At 39.6% G+C, this 20,152-nt stretch overlaps 1 protein-coding gene across 1 annotated transcript in view; it reads right to left on the reverse strand.

The window, feature by feature from the left end:
• Positions 1-20,152, reverse strand: part of atp8b3 (ATPase phospholipid transporting 8B3) — a 58,579-nt gene that overhangs the window by 12,279 nt on the left and 26,148 nt on the right. Inside the window, exons 11-21 of the mRNA XM_072915051.1 lie at positions 19,914-20,002; positions 13,988-14,181; positions 13,685-13,893; positions 6,712-6,743; positions 6,458-6,614; positions 3,595-3,783; positions 3,403-3,515; positions 1,714-1,881; positions 1,444-1,555; positions 1,291-1,366; positions 1,085-1,208 (exon numbers count right to left, since the gene is read on the reverse strand). Coding sequence (XP_072771152.1) covers positions 1,085-1,208; positions 1,291-1,366; positions 1,444-1,555; positions 1,714-1,881; positions 3,403-3,515; positions 3,595-3,783; positions 6,458-6,614; positions 6,712-6,743; positions 13,685-13,893; positions 13,988-14,181; positions 19,914-20,002 — 1,463 coding nt within the window. The remainder of the gene's footprint in view (positions 1-1,084; positions 1,209-1,290; positions 1,367-1,443; positions 1,556-1,713; positions 1,882-3,402; positions 3,516-3,594; positions 3,784-6,457; positions 6,615-6,711; positions 6,744-13,684; positions 13,894-13,987; positions 14,182-19,913; positions 20,003-20,152) is intronic.

The following is a 20,152-nucleotide window of genomic DNA, read 5'->3' on the forward strand; positions in this document are numbered from 1 at the left end:
GGAAACTAACAACTATGAACTAGGTTTACAGCATATGAAATACATTTGGCAACAACATGCACTTTGAGAGTGCAGACAGCCCAATTTTCATCAATTAATATATTCTGTAGACATACCCTCATCCGCGCTCTTTTCCTGAAAGCTGATCTGTCCAGTTTTGGAGTTGATGTCAGCAGGCCAGGGAAGCTAGGGTCGATAGGGGGTTTAGCTTGCTCGTCTGCGGGAACAAACTGCCGCCATTGCTTGCCGTGCTAGCGAGGTCCTTTGTCCCTGAATTGCTCACACACTCCGGCAGATTCAATGGGGGTCTGGCGGCAGATTTCTTTGACTTTATCGTTGGAAATGCATCTGCTTTGAGTGTCGCAGGATATCCACACATTCTTGCCATCTCTGTCGTAGCATAGCTTTCGTCGGTAAAGTGTGCGGAACAAACGTTCAATTTCTTGCCACTTTCGCATCTTTGGACCACTGGTGCAACTTGAATCCGTCCCTGTTCGTGTTGTTACACCCTCCGACAACACACCGACGAGGCATGATGTCTCCAAGGTACGGAAAACAGTCGAAAAAACGGAAAATAACAGAGCTGATTTGACTCGGTGTTTGAGAAAATGGCGGATTGCTTCCCGATGTGACGCCACGTTGTGACGTCATCGCTCCGAGAGCGAATATTAGAAAGGCGTTTAATTCGCCAAAATTCACCCATTTAGAGTTCGGAAATCGGTTAAAAAAATATATGGTCTTTTTTCTGCAACATCAAGGTATATATTGACGCTTACATAGGTCTGGTGATAATGTTCCCCTTTAATTTCCAAACATAGGCGCACACCACACATATTCTGGATTAGTCACACTCCATTCCCTTGTATATATATATCGTGTTAAATAATAAATACAGAGCTAAAACGACATCCCTGCTGTCTGTGCCTCATACACGTAACACTGACAAGTACAATTTATCCAAAAAATTAATTAAGTGTTCACGCTACTATACTCCTCTGCTTTCTACTATTGTCCCTTGAGAAGATATGAAAAAAAGGCTTGCTGATATATAAGGGTAATGTTTTTGGTGAGATACTGTGTTTACCAGTTCGGGACCAGTCAGGACCATCGCCGTCTTTGATCCGGGTTTGTCCTTTTCAATAGCCCACAGCTGTGTTTCACGGGCCTTAAGGAAACTGACTTCAGGGTCTGGGGACTGCAGGATGTTTCTGTTGGTCGAACAAATAAACATCAGTGATATGATGCATTCATGTTCCCCTGTGTGTGTGGGTATTTTCCAGCACTGATAACCTCAACTCCTGCCACTCAAGTAATTTTGTATCAGGATCCAGCAGTTTACAAGAATAGCCGATGTTGACTGCGGTCTCTACAAGGCCAGAAACAATGAAAGGAATTAGGAAAAACACAACCCATGGCTATATTGCATGAAGTGTTTCACAATACCTTTTTTGTCCCCTGTTAGCACCCATACTTTAATCCCAGCCTGTGTAAGTAAAGCGATAGTTTCTGGAACGCCCTCCTGGAGTCGGTCCTCTATGCCCGTAACTCCCAGAAGCTACAGATCATAAATGTTAAGCTTTAGGGCTCACTCACAACAGACCATGACACAAACATGCACATACAAGCGTCACATTAGTCAAAGCCGCAAACCTTGTATAATAAAAAATAGAGGCTCATAATAATCCACAAATCACCTAAGTGCCACATAATTACCTGAAGCTCTTGCTCCATCTCTTCATAAAGCTTCTCCAGCAGGTTGCCGCGGTCACAGGTCGCCATGGCCGCCGCCCTGGCCAGCGTTTTGCGCCACTGCTTCCATGACGCCTCAGCAACCGACCGGACAGCAATACACAAAGTCCTCAGAGAGGCCTGGGAAAACAGCTGAAAGAAAACCTACAGCACTCAGTAGAGACTCACAGACCCCGCCTTGTTGGATGTGATCAGTACCAGGCCCACTTGGCCTCAATGCACGTGGACTATAACAGCACTAATGTTACCTCATTTTTTATTTTTCGTTCAATCAGTTGAGTAGTTTTGTGTAACATTGCTAACTAACTCAAAAACCAGCAAACGTTCTATATGGAAACTGTCAATTTTGATACAAATTTAAAATGACCCTGAATATAAGACAACGTGTTTTTGGAAAAGTAATTTTGTGTGTGTGTGTGTTAGTTGTTTAGAGAGGTGGAATTTAGGGCGCCCATTTAGTTTTGCATGGAAAAATGTTCACACCATGAATGTAAGAGGGGAAAAATATCGTCCTATATTCCGTCAGTACAATAATTACATCAGTCGATAGGAATGGATAGGAGACGATAGGTTAGGATAAACCAGGGGTGTCCAAACTCTTTCCACTGAGGGCCGCACACTGAAAAATTAAAGCATGCAAACCTTAAACCCATCCATCCATCCATTTTCTACCGCTTGTCCCTTACGGGGTCGCGGGGTATGCTGGAGCCTATCTCAGCTGCATTTTGGGCGGATGGCGGGGTACACCCTGGACAAGTCGCCAACTCATCACAGAGCCCATTTTTTAAACCAATAAATATATATATATTTTTACCTTTAGGGCTCACCTCAAGTTTGGTTTTGGGGACCCAGAGGGTTTCTGTCATAAAAATGTTAAAATTAAGTCATATATAATGTTATTTTATCATTAATGCTTAAATCTTTACATCAACTTCAGGTCTATATGTTAATATAAGGTTCTTTTTTTTTAATGTTTTATCCCCTTTTTGTCAAAAGTTGTTTTTTTATTGCAAAACCACAAAAAATTCTATTTTTTCTTCCAAAAAATGTTCAAAGTGAAATATTTGGAGCTTTAAATAGGTCAATGTTTCAAATCAACATGAATATTCATTCATTATTATTTATGGGCAAAGACAGTTTCTAGTTTCTTCAAAAATAGCCACCCTTTTGCTATGATTACTTTTTCGCACACTCTTGGCATTCTCTCCATGAGCTTCAAGAGGTAGTCACTTGAAATGGTTTTCACTTCACAGGTGTGCTTGCAGCTCATCGAGAGAATGCCAAGAGTGTGCGAAAAAGTAATCAGAGCTAAGGGTGGCTATTTTGAAGAAACTAGAATATAAAACATGCTTTCAGTTATTTCACCTTTTTTTGCTAAGTGCATAACTCCACGTGTGTTCATTCATAGTTTTGATGCCTTCAGTGACAATCTACAATGTAAATAGTCATGAAAATAAAGAAAACGCATTGAATGAGGAGAAAGTGTGTCCAAACTTTTGGCCTGTTCACTGTAGGTGTGCCTAATGTTGTAATTTTCATTCTTATAGCCAGACCTGTGTGTTGGTTTTCGGACCTTATGGTCTCTGCTACAACTGTGGCCTTCATTATTTGCCTAATGTTGTTGTGTTAAATGAGTAGGAAAAGCCTTATCACCTCCAAGGCTTGTTCAGTCATCTCCTGATGTGGACAGCCCCTTTGTAGCCTCTCCAGTATCACTATATCAGCTCCCTTGCAGTAAAGTTTCAAAGCTCCCCCTGGCTCCTGAACTGGGTCAAACAGAAACAGGACCAGGATGAGGATCTACCTCCAATGTGGACATGAGAAAACATGGCTGGCTGCGCTCACCCAGCACAGACATCCTTCTCCTCTGGCTGGTGAAGTCAAGCAACGCCAGAAGTTTATAGCGACGGGTGACTCCCAGTTCGGAGACATCGATGATGTCTCTGGTCCTGGACAGGAAGACCCAGCCCAACTCCCTGGCGGCACAAACAAGAGCTTCCTCGTCTGGAGATGCCACTTGGTAAACTGGAGCGCCTGGAAGTAGATGAGCGATCACTGCAGAGGCTGTCATGGCCCGGGCGCATTCCAATGCGCATTCATCTGTGCACCTCCAAGCGCACACCTGCGCGCGCCACAACGGCTGCAGGAGGCGGCTGCAATCAATCGGCAATCTGCACATCTGAAGCTGATGAGACGCCACACTTCTTAAGCCAGTGCAAACCTGCATTCCGGGCCAGAACGTAGCTCCTCGTACCCATACAGTAAGCCTTATTACGTCTCCAGCTTTCATTGCCTATGTGCTTCCTCGCTCTTTGTATTCTTCCCCTGTCGTGCTCATTGTGTCCTGTGTTGTGTCGTCATCCAGCTTCCCGTCTTCCTTCCCCGTTGCCGAGCAGTGTGTCTCATCTTCCCGGATCCCCCCTGAACTCTCTGCTGCCTCTCTGGATCTCGACCTCACGCCAGCCCTCTGACCACGACACCTCCCTCCAGCCCTTGACCTTCCGCCTGTCTCTGGACTTCCGAGCCTGCCTTGCCCTATCTGGACTTCCGCCTCGATTTCAACACGCACCTTCAACACCCCCTGGTAACAACCCTCACATACTTGCCACGCATAGTCACACCATATTCATTTGGATTACGTACACACTTCACACACATTTGTTTATTCCAATAAACACGCTGCCAGCTAACGACGCCACTGTCTCCTTCTCCCGCTGTACCGTTACAGTGGCTTGGCAAAAGACGACCTAGAAAAGCAGTGGCGGGCCGTGCGTTTCCCAACAAGGCCTTCAGTGATGTCCGACTTCAATGATTACCTCTCAATATACCATCATTTGTGTCACCACATGACCATTGCTGGAGAAAGCATTGAATCACCTCAACAGTGTACAAAACCGCATCGATAAACCCGCATCAGCAACTTAAACATATCGTATGTGGCACTGTCAAAATTAAAATTGCAAAAAACATATTACGTGAAACAATTAAGAAATAAAATATTCAAACTCACAATTTGTAGCACCCGTTTGACACCGTATAAGCCCTCGAAGTCGGTTGATTCGAGTGGAAATGGCAGGCATTTCCCCGTTTCATCGCCAAAATCATCTCACAAGATGTAGTTTCTCTGTAAATATCGTTCTTCAAAATGGCCTTGCAAATATATATCTGCCACCTAATCAACGTTTTGTTCTCCTTTTTTGTGGGTCAACACTTCCTGCTTCCGGCTATGTTGCAACTCGTGATTGGATACTCACTTTGAAATGACGAGGGAGTATCCAATCACAGTCTCGTAAACATCAGGCTACCTAGATAGGCTACTGTCAACAATTTGTGATCTGATTGGCTATCACAACTGTCTATCGACTGTATGTGTTCTCAAATTCATCTGCTAACGGTCCCGGTGAGTACCCAATCACAGGACGCGTAAATGTCATGTTCAACCTTAGACATACTTGCCAACCTTGAGAGCTCCGATTTCGGGAGGTGGGGGGGGGGGGGGGGGGGGGGGCACGATTTTAGAGGGGAGGAGTCAAGTATTTCATATATATATATATATATATATATATATATATATATATATATATATATATATATATATATATATATATATATATAAGAAATACTTGACTTTTAGTGAATTATAGCTATACATATACATATATATATATATATATATGAGAAATACTTGAATTCCAGTGTTCATTAATTTACACATATACACACACATAACACTCATCTACTCATTGTTGAGTTAAGGGTTGAATTGTCCATTCTTGTTCTATTCTCTGTCACTATTTTTCTAATCATGCTGAACACCCTCTCTGATGATGCATTCTGCTTCGTCTCCTTGTTGTGTGCGCAGTTGTGCATTCTCTAAAAGCCCTAGATGTTATTGTCACATATGCATGTACAGTAGATGGCAGTATTGTCCTGTTTAAGAGTGTCACAACATTGCTGTTTATGGCAGACAAACTGCTTTACAGTAGACGAAAACATGACAGCTGTTGTTGTGTGTTGTTACCGCGCCGGGAGGACGTTAATGAAACTGCCTAACAATAAACCCACATAAGAAACCAAGAACTCGCCCTCGATCATTCTACAGTTATAACGTCATTGGGCAGGCACGCTGTTTATATTGTGGGAAAGCGGACGTGAAAACAGGCTGTCGACACGTCACTCAGGTCCGCCTGAATTTCGGGAGATTTTCGGGAGAAAATTTGTCCCGGGAGGTTTTCGGGAGAGGCGCTGATTTTAGGGAGTCTCCCGGAAAATCCGGTAGGGTTGGCAAGTATGACCTTAGACCAGCTAGAAGGCTTTACTGACAACAACTCGTGATCTGATTGGCTATCACAACAGTCTATCAACTGTATGTTTCCGTTCACTTACAGTGCATAGACGCCCGCATTGTTGATTCTGAAGGCCCCGGGCAGATTTCGTACAGCATGGCAACATTTCAAGCTGAATTCTGTTTGGATACAAACTCTAACCTAAAAACAACAGCACTGGAAATAGCATAATATGACATGAAGAGAATATGAATACTTTTAGATATTTCGGGAAAGTTAATTAAAAAGTACATTTATCTTTAATTATGATCATCATTTCTGGTTATGTTAGGCCAGCAGAGAAGGCCTTGTTGGCCCTGACGGCACGCCACTGCAGAAAAGCTGTTCTCTGTTTTCCGCATTTATTGACAGAAACTTCTCACCTTTCTTCCACTCGGCCATGACGGTGTGACACACGGTCAGCGCCGTGAAGAATTGTCTCGTGGTCTCACACTGCTGTGCTCGGAGACGCCTCACCAGGGTGGGAGCCCACATGAACAGACCCCCACGGGAGAAAGGATTCCATCTGAGGTCCATCGGCTATGCCAGAAAAAAATGCATGACTGACTGACAGACATACAGTAGATGTACAGTAGATGGCATCATATTGACTCGTTAAGGGTGTGACTATGGGTACCTTTGTGTCTTCTGCCCTTATTGAAACATCACCTATTGGAGGTAAGATATTGATAAATTAATAAACAAAACACACATGTTCTCACCTATAGCATGCATACAATAACAACTCATGATCTCTTATGACAATTATTATTAGTTTTTGTTATTTTGCTTTATTTCCTGTGCAGTGCTCTAATTTGTGTTTACATTTGCTTTTTTTGGGTCACTATTTCTCCTGTCTGACCTTGATTGACAATCAGTACACAGCTGTTCCTAGCTGCCAATCAGGACACTTTTCATGCCAGCCATGTCCTATGGACAGAGCTTTGTACCTCTTTGTCTATACTTCCTGTGACGGTTTATCCTTCTTGTGCACGTCCCCAATGCATTATTGTGCACTTCGCCTGCCGTCTCTGCAGCCTGGGGTCAAGAACAACGCTACTGTGACACGAAACGTAACAAATAACAATATAACTGTAACAATAATAACAAATCCTACTACAATTACTACTAATGAATAGATACAAAATAAATAAAATATTATTATTTTTTGATAGGTGGAGAAAAGTAAATCTCTTAATTATGTATTTTGATACATTTGATGAAATGATAAGTTTTTTTTTTCTTGGGAGTATTCATTAATGTAATTATACATTCAATGTATGCTGTAATTGTATATTAAATATTTGTATATAATGTCATCATGTACTGTCTTGCTAATTCCTCCTCTTTTTCGGACACACCATGTTTCTTTTTTTGTTTGTCATATTTTCTTTCAATATTACTATTGTTTTTTCAGATTACTACATTGTGTTGGAGATGCTTTTTAGTTTGAATTGTGCAGATGGGAGTATTTTTGCTTTGTTTTTGTTTTTGTTTTAAATTATGAAATGGAATGAAATACTAAGGATGGCTGCTCTCTCCCCTCCCTAGATGAACTGTACAGTGCCAGGTTCCTCAAAAAGGCCCAAAACATCATGAGGGACCCATCTCACCCTGGACATAAACTTTTTTGAACTGCTGCCCTTGGGCAGGAGATACAGGACAATAAAATGCCGGACAATCCAATTTAAGAACACTTTTTACCCGAGAGCAATAGTGTCGCTGAACACAAGACAATAATGACTGTGTGCTTGGTATTTTTATGTATTTTATGTATTTGTATCTATTTATCTATGTTCTTATGTTTTTATGTGTTATTATGAATTTGCACTAAATTAGTTTTGCATACAATTTCATTGTACAATGTACAATGACAATAAAGATATATTCTATTCTATTCTAAATAAAAAATATTTCGGTAAACATAAATAAATAACATGAAAAACATATAGTATTACATGTTCTGATCAACAGCAGGGTAAAATTGTGATAAAAGTAATAAACTTTTTTTTTTTTTTTTTAAATACAACCATATTTTCTTGTCACATTTAACAAATAATACTGTCGTTGATAGTATGATTCATAACAGTTATGACAATAACTATGCTGAATACATTTGATAGAAAATTGTGATTAAAAGCAAGCAAGCAAGCAAGCAAAAAAAAAAAAAATGACTACATAAAACCATTTGGTCTCATAATCATAATAATAATAAATACCCCAAATCTGAACAAAAATGCGGGAAAAAAAATAGGATAAACAATTATTAATTGAACCATGCATTTTCAATAATAGAGGAAAAAAATGAATAATAATATAACATGCATAAATTCATACATTATATAACTATAAAAGGACTCGGGGAGTGCAGTTCGTGAAAAAGTCCTGAATCCACAAGGTGATCCGAATCACCCCTAAAATGTAATCACTTGTTCCTTATTCCATTACTGACATTTCCAGAAAGTCTCTTAAAAATGTGCCAATATCTTTTTGAGATATCTATAGTGGAATGAAAGAAACAGAGTGAACCCACTTGTCTGTCATCCACTGTCTTCGTGTCTGTGGGTGGAGGCGGGTCCTCAAGCATACACACACCGAAGTTGAAGCTCGATACGTAAACGCTAGGTAATGTAGTAAACATAATCCGGATTAGGGTCAGTTGCTCCCATTTTAGACGTTTCCTGAAAGTCGCATGAAAAGCTGCCCATAACTTATTAAGATATTTAGCTAACCAGCTATGGAAACACTAGTATCTCTGACTTTTATTGAATTTGTAGACGCATTTTCAAAGTATTTATATATTTTTTTATTGCTGCTTTTATTTATTAGATGCCTTTTTTTTAATATGCACAAACACTGTTTTTAATAGTATGTGATAATGCCTTTTATACTGTATTTTGTTTGTTTTATGTACTGTATGTGATTGTATGTCTACTTGGACGTTGGAGTCTGCAATACAGCTTGATTAAATATGATTAACTATCTAACTAAAGTACAAACAAACGGAATGATAACATAAATCCCCTGGATGAGGTTAGAAAGCAAATGATCTCATAACAATCAGACAAATAATGATAATATCACTGTGATTTTTATTCTATTTTTGCTATTTTCTTTTTATTCATGGTATACATACAAACCCCATTTCCATATGAGTTGGGAAATTGTGTTAGATGTAAATATAAACGGAATACAATGATTTGCAAATCCTTTTCAACCCATATTCAGTTGAATATGCTACAAAGACAACATATTTGATGTTCAAACTGATAAACTTTTTTTTTTGTTGCAAATAATCATTAACTTTAGAAGATGATGCCAGCAACACGTGACAAAGAAGATGGGAAAGGTGGCAATAAATACTGATAAAGTTGAGGAATGCTCATCAAACACTTATTTGGAACATCCCACAGGTGTGCAGGCTAATTGGGAACAGGTGGGTGCCATGATTGCGTATAAAAAAAGCTTCCCAAAAAATGCTCAGTCTTTCACAAGAAACGATGGGGCGAGTTACACCCCTTTGTCCACAACTGCGTGAGCAAATAGTCAAACAGTTTAAGAACAACGTTTCTCAAAGTGCAATAGAAAGAAATTTAGGGATTTCAACATCTTCGGTCCATAATATCATCAAAAGGTTCAGAGAATCTGGAGAAATCACTCCACGTAAGCGGCATGGCCGGAAACCAACATTGAATGACCGTGACCTTCGATCCCTCAGACGGCACTGTATCAAAAACCGCCATCAATCTCTAAAGGATATCACCACATGGGCTCAGGAACACTTCAGAAAACCACTGTCACTAAATACAGTTGGTCGCTACATCTGTAAGTGCAAGTTAAAGCTCTATTATGCAAAGCGAAAGCCATTTATCAACAACATCCAGAAACGCCGCCGGCTTCTCTGGGCCCGAGATCATCTAAGATGGACTCATGCAAAGTGGAAAAGTGTTCTGTGGTCTGACGAGTCCACATTTCAAATTGTTTTTGGAAATATTTGACATCGTGTCATCTGGACCAAAGGGGAAGTGAACCATCCAGACTGTTATCGACGCAAAGTTGAAAAGCCAGCATTTGTGATGGTATGGGGGTGCATTAGTGCCCAAGGCATGGGTAACTTACACATCTGTGAAGGCACCATTAATGCTGAAAGGTACATACAGGTTTTGGAACAACATATGCTGCCATTTAAGCGCCGTATTTTTCATGGACGCCCCTGCTTATTTCAGCAAGACAATGCCAAGCCACATTCAGCATGTGTTACAACAGCGTGGCTTCGTAAAAAAAAGAGTGCGGGTACTTTCCTGGTCCGCCTGCAGTCAGAACCTGTCTCCCATCGAAAATGTGTGGTGCATTATGAAGTGTAAAATACGACAGCGGAGACCCCGGACTGTTGAACGACTGAAGCTCTACATAAAACAAGAATGGGAAAAAATTCCACTTCCAAAGCTTCAACAATTAGTTTCTTCAGTTCTCAATAGTTTATTGAGTGTTGTTAAAAGAAAAGGTGATGTAACACAGTGGTGAACCTGCCCTTTCCCAACTACTTTGGCACGTGTTGCAGCCATGAAATTCTAAGTTAATTATTATTTGCAAAAAAAAATAAAGTTTATGAGTTTGAACATCAAATATATTGTCTTTGTAGTGCATTCAATTGAATATGGCTTGAAAAGGATTTGCAAATCATTGTATTCCGTTTATATTTACATCTAACACAATTTCCCAACTCATATGGAAATGGGGTTTGTGTATTGCGTTATTGATTAACTCCAGGTATTTTATCTCTGTAGACTCACTGTATGTCTTTATCATTGATTAAGGATTAAAGAGCTCACATTCTTGACATTTTAGCTATCCAACAGATGTATTGCATATTTATTATTTTTATGAGATCTGTGCCGTGTTGCCTAAGTTGTGTGTATAGTGGATGTTTGTTGTTGTGCTTTGGTAAACTGCTTCACACCTCCAATTCTTTACTGATAAATAAAGTAGTTGAATTGAATCGATAAAGGATAAAACATTTGTTGTAGTCACAATGTATACAGCTATTTTCCCCTAAGGCTGCGCAAATAATACACATATGAAAATATAACTGATATAAATTAATATACAGTACAGGCCAAATTTGGACACACCTTCTCATTCAATGGGTTTTCTTTATTTTCATGACTATTTACATTGTAGATTGTCACTGAAGGCATCAAAACTATGAATGAACGAAAAAAAGGTGAAATAACTGAAAACATGCGTGATCATACCACCATTCATTCCTCTGCAAGCGCCGCTGAGAGCACCCCTGGACACGCCCCTACACGCTCCGCTCCAGCCCTGCACGGCTGCAGACAATCAGTAATCAACGCACCTGTTCCTGATGAGACTCCACACCATAATTTCATCTTTTTTTTTTACCGTGCTGTTTGTGTTGCGTTGTGCTTGCTCGTTTCTCTTGTGTTATCTTTTAACCTGCCTATTGTACAACACTTTGGCTACCCCTGTGGTACATTTTAAATGTGCTTTATAAATAAAGTTTATTTGATTTGATAAGAGCGAGTGTGTCCTGAGATCCAGTGCTCGAATGCAGTTCTCTGTCTCACAGTAAGCTATCGCGTCTCTGGCTCCTCTCCCTGTGTACTTGCTCTCCGTGTTCCTTCTACCCTTGTCCTCACTTGCCCCTTTTGTTCCCGCAGTATTTCTTCCGTATCCTCTCTAGCCCCCGGACCTCTCGCATGCTTCACAGACTTCCCTCCAGCCTCGCCCCACTGGACTTCTGGACTTCTCATTCAACACGCATATACAACAAACTCCTGGTAAAATTGTTTAATCATTCACATAGTCGTACTTCACGCACACATAGTAGCATACACACTCCACCGCATAATCAAGCTCAAATAAACCTGTTGAGCTTCACCCCTGTCGTTGTGTCGTCTCCTTCCCCTGCCATACGTAAAAACATATTTTATATTCTAGTTTCTTCAAAATAGCCTCCCTTTGCTCTGATTACTTTTTCGCCCACTCTTGGCATTCTCTCGATGAGCTTCAAGAAGTAGTCACCTGAAATGGTTTTCCCTTCACAGGTGTGCTTTGAAGCTCATCGAGAGAATGCCAAGAGTGTGCAAAGCAGTAATCAGAGCAAAGGGTGGCTATTTTGAAGAAACTAGAATATAAAACATGTTTTCAGTTATTTCACCTTTTTTTGTACATAACTCCACATGTGTTCATTCATAGTTTTGATGCCTTCAGTGACAATCTACAATGAAAATAAAGAAAACGCATTGAAGGAGGGGGTTTTGCTCGGTTGGTAGAGTGGCCGTGCCACAAACTTGAGGGTTCCAGGTTCGATCCCCGCTTCCGCCACCCTTGTCCCTGCCGTTGTGTCCTTGGGCAAGACCTGCTCCCAGTGCCACCCACACTGGTTTAAATGTAACCTAGATATTGGGTTTCACTACGTAAAGCGCTTTGAGTCACTAGAGAAAAGCGCTATATAAATATAATTCACTTCACAATGAGGAGAAGGTGTGTCCAAACTTTTGGCCTGTACTCTATATTGCACTAAAACGTATTTATTTATTGCACATTCGATGTACAAACCCCATTTCCATATGAGTTGGGAAATTGTGTTAGATGTAAATATAAACGGAATACAATGATTTGCAAATCATTGTATTCCGTTTATATTTACGAGAGCAATAGTGTCGCTGAACACAAGATAATAATCACTGTGCATGTGAGCTGTGTGCTTGGTATTTTTATGTATTTTCTGTATTTTTATCCATTTATCTATGTTCTTATGTTTTTATGTGTTATAATGAATTTGCACTAAATTTGTTTTGCATACAATTTCGTTGTATAATGTACAATGACAATAAAGATATATTATATTCTATTCTAAATAAAAACTATTTAGGTAAACATAAATAAATAACATGAAAAACATATAGTATCACATGTTCTGATCAACAGCAGGGTAAAATTGTGATAAAAGTAATACTTTTTTTTTTTTTTAAATAGAACCATATGTTCTTGTCACAAATAACAAATAATACTGTCGTTGATATGCTGAATACATTTGATAGAAAATTTTGATTAAAAGCAAGCAAGATAGCAAAAATAAAAAAAATTTACTACATAAAACCATTTGGACTCATGATCATAATAATAATAAATACCCCAAATCTGAAAAAAAATGCGACAAAATATAGGATAAAAAAATGATTAATCAAACCATGCATTTTCAATAATAGACGAAAAAAAATGAATAATAATATAACATGCATAAATTCATACATTAAATAACTATAAAAGCACTCGGAGAGTGCAGTTCGTGATTCTGAATCACCCCTAAAATGTAATCACTTGTTCCTTATTCCATTACTGACATTTCCTGAAAGTCTCTTAAAAATGTGAAACAGCTGTTTCTCTCATCACGGTATACAATGATTTGCAAATCATTGTATTCCGTTTATATTTACATCTAACACTATTTCCCAACTCATATGGAAACGGGGTTTGTATCCCAATCAGAAAGGGATGAAAACAATTATAGCACAGCTGATTTTTGCAGATTAACTCTTGATATATTATAAATGAAATGAGGGAGGGGAAATGGAAATTACCATAAATCTTGCCAGCTATGCAGCACTGTCTGAAAAGCAGACGATTTTGGGTCAGGGTCCCAGTCTTGTCACTGAGCAGGTATTCCACCTGGCCCAGCTCCTCACATAAGGAGGTGTGGCGTGCCTGTGCTGGGCTGTCAGTCTTCTGCCAGTACATCTCCAGATCCCACCCAATGAACTTGCTGTGCATTGTGTGGATCATCTCAAACCTGCACACACACACACACACACACACACACACACACACACACACACGATCACTAACGACATAAAACCAAAGCGGCGCCACCAGTCACTACTGACGTGAAGAAGAGTGCAAGAGGCATGGCGGGGCTGAGCAGGATGATGTAGCTCCAGAAGGTGAGGAAGCCTGTGTAGGCCGGGTCGTTGTTGATGACCAGAGAAGACAGAACCTCCGTGTGGGTCATGACCCGGCTGGCGAATAGTCCGTTCCCCACGGCCAGAAGAAGCGCAGTCAGCAGAATGGCCACGACTATCTGAGAATCCCAAACATAGTAGCTACTTCATTAGATGTCATAAACGTAATGATTAAAATTAAAAATTAAAAACATGAAAGGTTTGTTTCACCTATTCTATTAGACACAGTGGTACCTCAACGTGAGAGTGTTTTGTCACTCGGCTAATTCTTACACTTTAAATAGACTATATATAGTATAATAGTGTGGAGGGAGATGTCGCCAGCGCTGCCTGCAGGAGCAAAAGTCACCGCCTCTGTCCATGGTGCTGAGGACAGAGCACCATCAGACGGGGGCGTGGCAGTGCTGACGGCGATTTCACAGGTGGTACGTGTTAATCTAATCATCTGTTGTCGTTAACAGTAAGCGGCCGGGAGCAGGAGGGGAGAGAGGATATGGACGTGACTTATAATAACAATATCACTCATATTTGGTTTACAGGTCACGGCATGTAAATGGAGTATTGTTGGCAGTTTCTGGGTGTTTTTAGAGAGAGTATAATGAGTGCAACCGAGGACCCTCCATCTGTTGACTCATTTGTTAGCTATTTATTTATTTCGAATGCATAAAAAAGCCAAACATTTGTGTTCTTGACTTACATAAGGATGGGGAATGATAAGCAACACATCTCTTTCCAATTTTTGCGTATTTCCAGTATGACTGAGCTGATAATATGGTCAGAGTGCAGAAGCGTTACTACAGTGATGTCACTCTCCAAAAATAGCCAAAGGTATTCGGAGCGGAATATTCAAAATGGCCAAATGAATTTTTGGCATTTTTTCACAAATTTTGCGGATTGTAAATAGTAATTGGATATGGTTTAATGGATAAAATGAAACAAAATTAAGGATATGAAGTCAACTTGTTTTTCCACTCTACTGCTACTATACAGGTAAAAGCCAGTAAATTAGAATATTTTGAAAAACTTGATTTATTTCAGTAATTGCATTCAAAAGGTGTAACTTGTACATTATATTTATTCATTATACACAGACTGATGCATTCAAATGTTTATTTCATTTAATTTTGATGATTTGAAGTGGCAACAAATGAAAATCCAAAATTCTGTGTGTCACAAAATTAGAATATTACTTAAGGCTAATACAAAAAAGGGATTTTTAGAAATGTTGGCCAACTGAAAAGTATGAAAATGAAAAATATGAGCATGTACAATACTCAATACTTGGTTGGAGCTCCTTTTGCCTCAATTACTGCGTTAATGCGGCGTGGAATGGAGTCGATGAGTTTCTGGCACTGCTCAGGTGTTATGAGAGCCCAGGTTGCTCTGATAGTGGCCTTCAACTCTTCTGCGTTTTTGGGTCTGGCATTCTGCATCTTCCTTTTCACAATACCCCACAGATTTTCTATGGGGCTAAGGTCAGGGGAATTGGCGGGCCAATTTAGAACAGAAATACCATGGTCCGTAAACCAGGCACGGGCAGATTTTGCGCTGTGTGCAGGCGCCAAGTCCTGTTGGAACTTGAAATCTCCATCTCCATAGAGCAGGTCAGCAGCAGGAAGCATGAAGTGCTCTAAAACTTGCTGGTAGACGGCTGCGTTGACCCTGGATCTCAGGAAACAGAGTGGACCGACACCAGCAGATGGCATGGCACCCCAAACCATCACCCAACCATGCAAATTTTGCATTTCCTTTGGAAATCGAGGTCCCAGAGTCTGGAGGAAGACAGGAGAGGCACAGAATCCACGTTGCCTGAAGTCTAGTGTAAAGTTTCCACCATCAGTGATGGTTTGGGGTGCCATGTCATCTGCTGGTGTCGGTCCACTCTGTTTCCTGAGATCCAGGGTCAACGCAGCCGTCTACCAGCAAGTTTTAGAGCACTTCATGCTTCCTGCTGCTGACCTGCTCTATGGAGATGGAGATTTCAAGTTCCAACAGGACTTGGCGCCTGCACACAGCGCAAAATCTACCCGTGCCTGGTTTACGGACCATGGTATTTCTGTTCTAAATTGGCCCGCCAACTCCCCTGACCTTAGCCCCATAGAAAATCTGTGGGGTATTGTGAAAAGGAAGATGCAGAATGCCAGACCCAAAAACGCAGAAGAGTTGAAGGCCACTATCAGAGCAACCTGGGCTCTCATAACACCTGAGCAGTGCCAGAAACTCATCGACTCCATGCCACGCCGCATTAACGCAGTAATTGAGGCAAAAGGAGCTCCAACCAAGTATTGAGTATTGTACATGCTCATATTTTTCATTTTCATACTTTTCAGTTGGCCAACATTTCTAAAAATCCCTTTTTTGTATTAGCCTTAAGTAATATTCTAATTTTGTGACACACGGAATTTTGGATTTTCATTTGTTGCCACTTCAAATCATCAAAATTAAATGAAATAAACATTTGAATGCATCAGTCTGTGTGCAATGAATAAATATAATGTACAAGTTACACCTTTTGAATGCAATTACTGAAATAAATCAAGTTTTTCAAAATATTCTAATTTACTGGCTTTTACCTGTAAGCTGGAAGCAAAAATTTGATCTACAAGCATCCTCGCCATTAGTTGACATAGCAAATGTCACATTGAACCCCAAGAAAGTGAGTGTGAAGGACAGTGTTGAGGATAAAAAGAGGATTATATTCATAGAATCAAAGAATTAAATGATAAAAAAACATGACCGAGCATGTAGCAATTTGAGCGTATCACTGCTCGTCTGCACCATACTGAAACAGAATGAGTCTCACATCAAGCAAGAAGGTTAAAATAAATATGTACAAACGACAGACATTTATCCATGAAAATATGGAAAAGCTCCTGATGGTGTGTTTGACAGAGGAGCATCTGGAAGGAGATACTGCAGAAGTCCAATCTCCAAGATAAATGATACATTATTAACACATTACTTCATAAAAATCCTGTAGTTGTTACTAGTACATTCTATTGTATTGTTTTATATTGTCATGTCTGTGTGATCATGTTTTGCTTAAGTTATGTTCTGCTTGGTTTTGGACTCTTTTTAGTTCCTGCTTTTCACTCCCTTGTCTTGTTTCCATGGTTACCCATTAGTTTCACCTGTTCCACGTTTGGACTCATTGTGCACTCTTGTTTGTCACCATAGCAACCCATTAGTTTTCACCTGCCCTCACGACTCACGCACCTGTCTTTAATCATGTCACTATTATTTAAGCTTCCAGTTGCCAGGCTGTCTGTCTGGCGACATCATACCCCTGACACACTCTTTATCGTCACTCTGCATAATGCCATGTTCACAGTCCCATGCCAAGTAAGTTTTTGTTTCATTGTTCACAGTTTCTGTCTTTGTGCAAGTTTTGTTTTCACTAGCCAAGTTTTTTACCTCCGCCATTGTGCGCGCCTTTCGTTTGTTCTTTTTTTGATCATATTAAATTAAATCATGTACTCCCCTTCATGCCACGTATGGTCCAAATCCTTTGCACCACGGGAGAATAAACCACGCCATAGTTCAAGTCATGACATATATACAATATTTCTTATCCAAAAGTTAGTTTTTTCTTTTTAAAAGGCATGCTACATGTTAAAAAGTTGGTGCAAACTCTAGCAATACGCATACCTAAGTACTTGTACAAAAATACTCTTGGATGTTATATTTCATCATTATGCCAATTAAATTAAACAAACAGCGAAGTAGTAGCCAAAGATTGTCAATTTAACAGGAGCGTTAATTCTGCTGCTAATGTGAGGACTACTGCAAAATCTTAAGGATTGTCATGTTTTCCTTGTAGTATTACCTGCACAAGCAGCATTGTTTTGGTACACAATAGGCCAGTTCAAGTTAACGCAATAATAACAAGTTAATGCAAAATTTTTAAGTACTTTCGTAATTTTATTCTGAATTGTGTACAGCCTATAGGGGCACACAAGTAGATACCGTATATAAAGCACAATAGGATGACAATACTGTGATATAAACCTCCCTCCATATTTCGTCATTAAAACAATCAGAATTTTTTGGCAAAATATTCTTTACCAACCAAATGTGCTAAAGCACATGATTATTATATTATTTAGGATACAAGTGCAGTTAAACCGAGGGAAAGTTTTGTTTTGGATATGTTGAAAATTTGCACTTAAACTCTGATGAAAACCTAATTTTCTCTAAATTGGAAATGTTTTTGTTTGGATAAATACACAGAATTACAAGACGTTTGAAAACAGATTTAACACCCCATATTGTACAAAATCCAAAAGCAGTGAAGTTGGCACGTTATGTAAATCGTAAATAAAAACAGAATACAATGATTTGCAAATCCTTTTCAACCTATATTCAATTGAATAGACTGCAAAGACAAGATGCTTAACGTTCAAACCAGAAAACGTTGTTATTTTTTGCAAATTGCGAATTTGATGCCTGCAACATGTTTCAAAAATGCTGGCACAAGTGGCAAACAAGACTGAGGAAGTTGAGGAATGCTCATCAAACACTTATTTGGAACATCCCATAGGTGAACAGGCTAATTGGGAACAGGTGGGTGCCATGATTGGGTATAAAAGCAGCTTCCATGAAATGCTCAGTCATTAACAAACAAGGATGGGGCGAGGGTCACCACTATGTGAACAAATGCGTGAGCAAATTGTCGAACAGTTTAAAAACAAAATTTCTCAACGATCTATTGCAAGGAATTTAGGGATTTCACCATCTACGGTCCATAATATCATCAAAAGGTTCAGAGAATTTGGAGAAATCACTGCACGTAAGCGATGATATTACCAACCTTCAATCCCTTAGGCGGTACTGCATTAAAAACCGACAAAAGTGGGTAAAGGATATCACCACATGGGCTCAGGAACACTTCAAAAAACCACTGTCAGTAACTAAATTGGTCGCTACATCTGTAAGTGCCAGGTAAAGCTCTACTATGCAAAGCGAAAGCCATTTATCAACAACACCCAGATACACAGCCGTCTTCACTGGGCCCGAGCTCATCTAAGATGGACTGATGCAAAGTGTAAAAGTGTTTTTTGGTCTGAGGATTCCGCATTTCAAATTGCTTTTGGAAACTGTGGACGTCGTGTCCTCCGGAACAAAGAGGAAAAGAACCATCCATCTTACACAAAAATTGGTCTCTTCAGTTCCCAAATGTTTACTGAGTGTTGTTAAAAGGAAAGGCCATGTAACAGAGTGGTAAAAATGCCCGTGTCCCAACTTTTTTGCAATGTGTTGCTGCCATTAAATGCAAAGCTAATGATTATTTGCAAAACAAATCTGTTTCTCAGTTTGAACATTAAATATCTTGTCTTTGCAGTCTATTCAATTGAATATAGGTTGAAAAGGATTTGCAAATCATTGTATTCTGTTTTTATTTACGAATTACACAACGTGCCAACTTCACTGGTTTTGGGTTTTGTAGGTTGTTATTATATTATTTTACAGACCTACTATAAGAGGTCAGTTAATGATCCAAAGTGGGGGATTAAACTCCAGGGCTGAAATTGAGTCCCACTCTGGCCATAGTGTGGGACATAAAGAGTGTTTGTGTCCATTTTGTGTTGCGCTGTTTAAAACAGTATTGTGTTTAATACATTTGCATAGAGAAGAGTCCAATGTTGATCATATCAAAACTTCAAAATGATCCAAGGTACACTCATTAAAGACAAAACATTTATATTTTTCTGTGATTGTTCACGATTCATTTTGAGTTAAATGTACAAAAAGCGATTAATCGTGATTAAATATTTCACTCGTTTGACAGCCCCAGTACATATCTCAATAGACAATTCATAATGTTGTTTACCTTCAGGTAAAAGATACTCACCCCGATCACCGCTCCGTTGAGAACTTTTTCCACTCGAGTTCCCTTCTTCCGCAATTTTCCGCAGTTCCTCAGAATCTTTGTGTCTGTACCTGAGAGGACGGATTAAACATATTGATGTAGCGCTAGCCAATGAAATACAAGAGAAGTTGGCACGTTGTGTAATTCGTAAATAAAAACAGAATACAATGATTTGCAAATCCTTTTCAACTTATATTCAATTGAATGGACTGCAAAGACAA

Source organism: Nerophis lumbriciformis, linkage group LG18, assembly GCF_033978685.3.
Source record: "Nerophis lumbriciformis linkage group LG18, RoL_Nlum_v2.1, whole genome shotgun sequence".
NCBI classification, from domain to species: Eukaryota; Metazoa; Chordata; class Actinopteri; order Syngnathiformes; family Syngnathidae; genus Nerophis; species Nerophis lumbriciformis.